The 7,596-nt window shown below is 34.0% G+C and overlaps 1 protein-coding gene across 2 annotated transcripts; it reads left to right on the forward strand.

Moving 5' to 3' along the window:
* The first annotated feature begins 2,278 nt into the window (after positions 1–2,278).
* On the forward strand, positions 2,279–5,119 carry LOC109100888 (nicotinamide riboside kinase 2-like). 2 transcript variants are annotated; one of them, XM_019114321.2, is made up of 8 exons: positions 2,279–2,428; positions 2,502–2,592; positions 3,372–3,420; positions 3,940–4,114; positions 4,198–4,269; positions 4,350–4,456; positions 4,529–4,614; positions 4,699–5,119. In XM_019114321.2, exons 1-7 carry the CDS (start codon positions 2,403–2,405, stop codon positions 4,612–4,614), a joined length of 606 nt encoding a protein of 201 aa, XP_018969866.1. In that variant the 5' UTR covers positions 2,279–2,402; the 3' UTR covers positions 4,699–5,119. The 2 variants fall into 2 exon arrangements, with proteins under 2 accessions (XP_018969866.1, XP_018969867.1); XM_019114322.2 differs by lacking the exon at positions 3,372–3,420 and having other exon boundaries at positions 2,307–2,428.
* Positions 5,120–7,596: the final 2,477 nt, after the last annotated feature.

Raw genomic sequence — 7,596 nt, forward strand, 5'->3', positions numbered from 1 at the left:
TGAATCGGGCCTCTGTAATCATGATCAAACCAACAAAAAACAGCAGATTAATCCACGCGGAATAGTAGAGCTGAACTCGCGTACAGTAATAACCAAAACAATAATCCTCCGCGAGTAACGGAAGTTACTAAGTTTTATTTTTAAACTGCTAGAGGGCCAAAGGTTACATAGTGTGTCTATAATTCAGTATCGGCCAGTGACACGTGTCCCAGCAGGCATATGTTGTGAGCTGGTCATGGGTCAGGAATGAGGTGAGTCATTTACTCACACACTCTTGTGTTAACACATCTGATCTCAGGATGTCATGCAGAAACAAAACATTAGAAACTAATGCAGCCTGAGCTTCATCACCTCATACTGTCTGTAATCTCAAAAGTCAAATAAAGTCAAGCTGGAAAAATTGATAATTTTCAAAGCTACTGTATAACCAATTTATGTATTTATCTACGTACTAGGCTTACAAGGTTTTGGAACAGAGCGATTGCCATCGGGTCTTTTGCTATTAAATTGATAGTCTCATATTTATGTGAGTTGCATCGGAAGCATTTGTACCGAGTCATACATAGACATCATGCCAAATATAGCTCTCAAATATAGCTGTGTCCACTGAGAGCTGGTTAAGTATGGAACTTTTCACCTCAGTCCAGGAGAAAAGTTCCCTCACACCGTGCCAGCAAGACGAGTCAAGTAATTGGAAACAATTTGATCAGGATGGTCAAGTATCATGAGAGCAAACATAATGAAATACCACGTACATGTCTTGTCTTTATTTAACATTAGGCTCTTAGATCTGCACTTCCATTTAGGTGGAGAGTGTGACCATAATATAATGATTAACAATCTAAACTGTATGCATACTAACAAACATAATCAATCTAGCTCTGTTCTTACAGTCAACCCTCTCTCTCTCTTAAACGTCAAGCTTAAAGATTCTGTGTTAGTACTTGATGATGTTGAAAATTAATAATCACATGTCGGATTCTGAGCAGACTGGACTTCACAGAGTAAAATGACCCTGAGCTGTAATGTAGGGCAGAAATAATGTGGTAGGATGAGCATAGAGACAAAGTTATTGAAGAAACAGGCGTACCACATACTGTGCATTCAGGAACACATATTATTACTGTATGTCATATCACAGCTAGAAGTTTGAGGACAAATTCAAAAAACACCTTAATTTTTTAATTATTGATATCACCATTATTTTTTGGATTAAAAAATTAGTTTATTTATTTATTATTATTTTATTACTTAATTGTTATGCTTTGGATAAAAGTGTCACTAAATTATTAAATATAAATGTAAATTATTATTTGAAATACTAAAAATGGTGAAGGGAGCTCAGGTTACATATATAGTAATAATAATAATAATAATATTTTTTATAAAATTATTTATAAAAATACACAATTGTATTTATAGTAAAATGATCAATCTTCAGTATTAAGATAAGCTACAGTAATTTATTGTAGTCTGTTTTTCATAGGATTGATTATAAAATTGAATATATATATAGAGATATATATATATATAGATATATATATATATATATATATATATATATATATCTATATATATATATATATATATATATATATATATATATATATAATAGATGTAGTATGAATTAATTTCTGGCCACAAAAAAAAATTAAAACATTCAAAAAATATTAATGGAAAATGTTTTGTTTTCATAAATATTTTTTCAATTGCTAATATTCCGCTATTGTAAATTGGCACAGTAATAAAGTAGCAATGAGCTGTATATTTAATCGCTGAAGTTTATTTGTTATCAGAGAATATAGCGTGTGTGTGTGTGTGTGTGTGTGTGTGTGTGTGTGTGTGTGTGTGTGTGTGTGTGTGTGTGTGTGTGTGTGTGTGTGTGTGTGTGTGTGATTACATTTATAATCTGAGCAATAAATATAAATAAGCAAAATATCCAGAGCAAATTTATGTATCCTATGAATTTTGATTATGAATCTTAAGTGTTTATTCCATTACCTGCGTTTATTCACGTCCTTCATTTCGCTAGTGTTTGTAATGCGTGTTAAACACAAACTATGTGTTAGCTGGCATGATTTGGTGGTATATTTCCACTCTTTAATTGCCCCTCGGAGCAGCGCCGTCCCCGCGATCTGCCCCCACCGCGCGCGCGACCCGCTGACAGACGCGGAGCGACAGGTGCAACGGTGGAACAGGTGCCAATATGCAAATGAGCAGGACTGCATGAGACTCACGTCTACGTGACGCAAAGCCTGGCCGCCTATATAAAGAAGGCGAAAGACTAGTCCATCAATGAAATAGTAAAGAGAGGCAGAGAGGAGAGAGAGAAAGCATTCCCGACTGTAATTAAAGGAAGCGATTCCTTTGCTAGTGTCCTACCGCGAAGACCAAGGATCAGAATGAAGTTTATTATTGGAATAGGAGGGTGAGTAATCCACAAGATCCACGTATTGCACTTCTATTGTATGTTTCAAAAATGTGTTATCCGTCTTTTACAGTGTGACCAATGCAGGCAAGACGACTTTGACGGAAAGACTCATAAAGAACTTACCAAACTGTTGTGTTATACATCAAGATGATTTTTTCAAGGTACGGAGAGATTCCACAATTTTAACCTTAACTTGTCAGCTTAAAGTATTTACTTCTTCATTTATATAGAGATATACTGTGTGGCCCCTTTAAGAAGTATTTAGACATTTAAGCCAAACTTAAGAATGTATGAATGCTATTGCATTATAGCTAATAGAACCATCTAATGCAATCAATTTAATGCATTTTAAGTTTGATTAAAGTGTCTAAATACTTAATGTTATTAATGCCACAGTATTCCCAAGGAACAGAAAAGGTAAAGACGTTTAGGACTTAGTCATTTGTTGTATTTATGGATCCATTGTCCGTATTGTGGTTCATGAACCCTATGCTGGTGTTCTCCTGGACAGCCAACCTCAAACACCCAACAAATGAGTCTAGCAGGCATTCATTCACAGCATTAAACTCCTAATTCCACTTATAATATGATACTCTTGCTCATGCATTTATCATTCTGTGGCATGTGAGAGGATCTGGCAACCTTCACACCACCATTCCAAGCACCCATATCGATATATTTAATAACACCTCTTAAGTGCATCACACACACATTCCTAACTGTCATTAGAGGCTCTTCTCTCTCTCAAGAACATGCTGATAGAGATAATTCAGTCCAACAAATGCATAACTGCACATTTGGTGCATTTCAACCAAATTAAGTTGAAATTAAAGATGCTTTTAGAGGACTAGCCTGAGGGCTTGGCGTCACATGTCCAGGTGGGACCAGCACTGCCTGAGCGATCTACACCTTTTTGTTTTATTGGTCACTGTTATTGCAGCCCCAAGATCAAATAGAGTTCGGGGAGGACGGCTTTAAACAATGGGATGGTAAGAATGGCTTTCGCTGTGGGAAGAGAAACAGTAACGTATTCCCACCTTTCCATAAACATTCTGCATATTAGTAACATAATCCTAAAACCCAGCAAAACAATTTTTCTTACATTGCACGTCAAAAGTCTGGACACACTTAATGATTGAAATGTGCTCTGTAAGTGATTATAAATGGCCTGTGAATGTATTTGGAGCAGATAGAGAAGGAAAATCATCATTATACATGTTTTTCCTTCATTAGAAACATCTAGAGTGAGAGCAGCTGCTAGACAAAGAAGATGTTCTTTAACAGTTTTAAAAACCATTTTATTAATCTAAAATAGCTGTAATAAGAAATAAGCGTGTCCAAACTTTAGACTGGTAGTGTAAATTTGACTCACAGTCCTATTATTTATTAACATTCCTAAAAAAGAGGAAAAAGGATCATTAGAAGAGATAAAGTCTTCAATGTATTATTTTATTTTTCATTATCCAAGCATGTGAGACACGTCTTGTTTTTTTTGTCTCCTTGTGTAGTGATTACCTCCTTGGACATGGACGCCATGGTGAACACGGTTAAGGGATGGATGGAGAACCCAGAGAAGTTTGCACGTTCCCACGGCGTGACCGTTTCACCCAAATCTGACAGCTCTGACCCTGAGCACAAGATCCACATACTCATTATAGAGGGATTTCTTCTTTATAACTACAAGTAGGCGTCTTCTAAGTCTTGTTGGTTTTATTCAGATTAAAAGATGTGACAGGTTGATGGTTTCCTCTTGTTTTCACCTCCAGGCCTTTGCTTGATGTCTACAGCAAGTGCTACTATGTCACCATTCCATACGGGGAGTGCAAAAGAAGAAGAAGGTGAGAATTGCTTTTGAAGATCAGATGTTTGTGGTGATTCAATTGCTGGTTTTCGAACAAATCCGTCTCCTTTATTTCAGTATGAGAACGTACACCGTTCCTGACCCTCCTGGTCTGTTCGACGGCCACGTGTGGCCCATGTACTTGAAATACAGGCAGGAGATGGAAAACAACCGCCTAGATATCCGTAAGTCATCCAATCTAGCATTAAAATGGCATTCTGCAATCTGTAACTCACATGCACGATTCATATCTGCAGAATATCTGGATGGAATGAGAACAAAAGACGACCTCTATAACCAAGTTTATAAAGGCATCCAGAACTCCCTGTTGAATGTCTTATAGGTGAGATCCTCCATCCTTTAATATATATGACATGCATCATTGTAAAGATGTTTTTCTTATCTATTTTCCTTCTTCTCTTTGCAGCATCTCCAGTTTTGTGTGTGTGTGTGTGTGTGTGTGTGTGTGTGTGTGTATAGAACTGTAAATAGCTTCTGCCACTAGACGGATTTTGTAAATAAATACTAACTTAATTTAAAACTGATGGCAAAAGCCTGTGATTTTATATTTATATAACTTTGTTTTATTAAAAACAAGTATTACTCTCTGGGATGCCCAGAGATGAACAGTTTATGGCAATTATGACCTTGTTTTCATTTCACTGTAGCCAAAGCTCTACCATCTTCAATCAGAACAGACATCTGTGTGGTGTTTTCATTCTCAACATTGGGACATGTGTAGAAAACATTGAACTTTTTATGATTTCAATTTCTGGACTATGATGGATGAATGTAAAGGGGAAAACAAAATATCTAATCAAATTATTTAATAAAAATGTTGAAATAAATATATACAGTATATATATATGCATTTCATGCTGTTATTATTTATTTAATTTCCCAGCATATAAAATTATATGTCATATTTTGTGTCATTTTCATTCTCCATAAAATTATCATTACACCATTATATGTTGTATATTTATTTATTGAAGGCTATTTAATTTAGTCCATATTAAATTCCAGTGCATTTATTTATTATTATTATTATTTTTTTTTTTTTTTTTTTTGCAATTTCTCATTTTAGTTTGTTTATTTATGTTCACATGTCACTGTACATTTCATTATTTATTTAATTATTTCCTGATATATTTATATTTGGCTCCATTATATCTCTTCACTTACTATATCAAAAACTCCTCTGGCAAAATACTTATTACAGCAACATTGGTTCTGGTTTTACATTTATTCAAGCATTTATTCAAAGTTATATATGCCATATAACAGGAAAACAAACACTTATCAGACACTCAGACACAAGGTCAGTGTGTTGGTATTCATAGCTTGTATGAAATGTCAATAGGCTACTAAACTTTATTAAAGTACTTTCAGTGCACACAAACAATCAGAACCTTCCCTTCCTTATTTCATCCTTTGGATATCAAGTACTTCAGACTGGATCATGTTGTACTGCATGCATGGATTTGTGTCTATGGTACAGTGAATTATTTTTTTGTGCCATAATATTAAGTAATATCAATAAACAGAATGCACTTTAATAGTGTTTGATGCATGATGTTAAATAGTAACAGTAGGCCTCTACTGGCATCTGTTCATACAGACTGGAATTTAATACCAGGTGTGAATGACAAACATGATCGCTGTGAGCTGTAAGAGCTTTTATGGCTTCAAGGTTATCTCAGTTATGTCTCATTTTACAATCAACACTTTGCTGATTTCTATTCATGCATGTGTTATAGACAACATGAATTTGATGGGATATTGTTGTAAGCAAAAACTTTAATACTTTTTATTTATTTATTTTTGGAAAACAAGACTCAATATCTTGCATCATTTTGCTTAAGTAAATGTATCTTGATTTAAGAATGTTTAAATATTTGTACTTCAAAACAAGACAAAACTACTGTGTTAGTTACAAATTTGTAAATTTTTTAATTTGTAGAAATGGACTGAAGTGAGTCAATAGTTGTAGTAGATGTAGAATTTAGATGAGAAATGTTTACGTTTATATTTAGATCTCTGACTTGAATGCACATGTGTTGTCTTCTGAAGCTAGAGTCCTTGTTTGCTCTCCATTTGATCTCGTTGCAGTCCTGCAGGTTGTCAAACAGATTGGAAAGCATGTCTATGACTGTACTGGACTGGAGGGTATCTGATGATGCATTGTCAGGGGGTCTGGAGCGCGGTTATGTGTGTGAGCCGTTATATTTAGGCGACATGCCTTCAGTGTCAGAAGAGAAGGGCCTCTGTGAGATGTAAATAGATGTGCATGCTCTGATCTCTAACGGGTTCGACCCCGTGTCACACTGTCACTCCATCAGAGTCTGGACCACGAGGTCTGGCTGGAGGAAAGGTGAGAATGTCTCCAGCGTCATTGTTTGTCACAAAGACCTCAAAAAAGTAGCAGAGCTGCCACTCAGCTTTTCCTATTTTAGTTGAAATGCGAGTTGATATTCATATGCTTTTCACTCCCAGTTTTAGACATTTAGACTCAAGCGTCACTGAATCATTAACTGCTCTGGGTGAGCCTGCAGGAAGTGATGTGTGTGTGAGGGGCTTTTTGAGGGCTGAAATTGATGTCACACACCCTCATATCTGAGACAGCTGAAGAGCGGCAGCTGCTGTCCCATCAGTAGCTGCAAATATGTGAGGCATTTCTGTGTTCAGTCTGAGGATTATTAATAGAACCTGACACTTTCGAACAACGAAATTTCAAGTATATTATTGTTATTATTATTATTATTATTTGTCCTGAATTATTGGGAAATTCTAGCATTTGTGTCTAGAGTTTATATAAATATTACATAAATAATATAAATTTGATATATTATTATTAATTTGTGTAGATAAACTAAGGACCAGAAGAGACACTGATATCTTTTTAATTATCATCATAAAATTAATATATATATATATATATATATATATATATATATATATATATATATATATATATATATATATATATATATATATATATATATATATATATATTTCATATATAATACATACACATACATATAATACACACACACACACACATATATATGCTGTGTATAATATTATAACAATATTTATTTTTTGTGTAGAATCAAAATAGACATTTAAATATTCATTTCTGATTAAATATCTATCTATCTATCTATCTATCTATCTATCTATATATATATATATATATATATATATATATATATATATATATATATATATATATCATACATATGTCAATATATTTACGTTTTAGTGATTTAAATTAATTTCTATAATTTTCTATTATTAATTTCTATTTCGGTAAAATTAAATA

This window comes from Cyprinus carpio, chromosome A2 (genome assembly GCF_018340385.1).
Source record: "Cyprinus carpio isolate SPL01 chromosome A2, ASM1834038v1, whole genome shotgun sequence".
Taxonomy (NCBI): Eukaryota; Metazoa; Chordata; class Actinopteri; order Cypriniformes; family Cyprinidae; genus Cyprinus; species Cyprinus carpio.

Bases quoted from the DNA above. Each gene is read 5' to 3' on its own strand.
- LOC109100888 (XM_019114321.2), top strand. From the start codon at position 2,403: ATGAAGTTTATTATTGGAATAGGAGG. The intron at 2,429-2,501 runs GTGAGTAATCCA...CGTCTTTTACAG, and splicing joins TTTATTATTGGAATAGGAGG to TGTGACCAATGCAGGCAAGA. The intron at 2,593-3,371 runs GTACGGAGAGAT...CTGTTATTGCAG, and splicing joins ATCAAGATGATTTTTTCAAG to CCCCAAGATCAAATAGAGTT.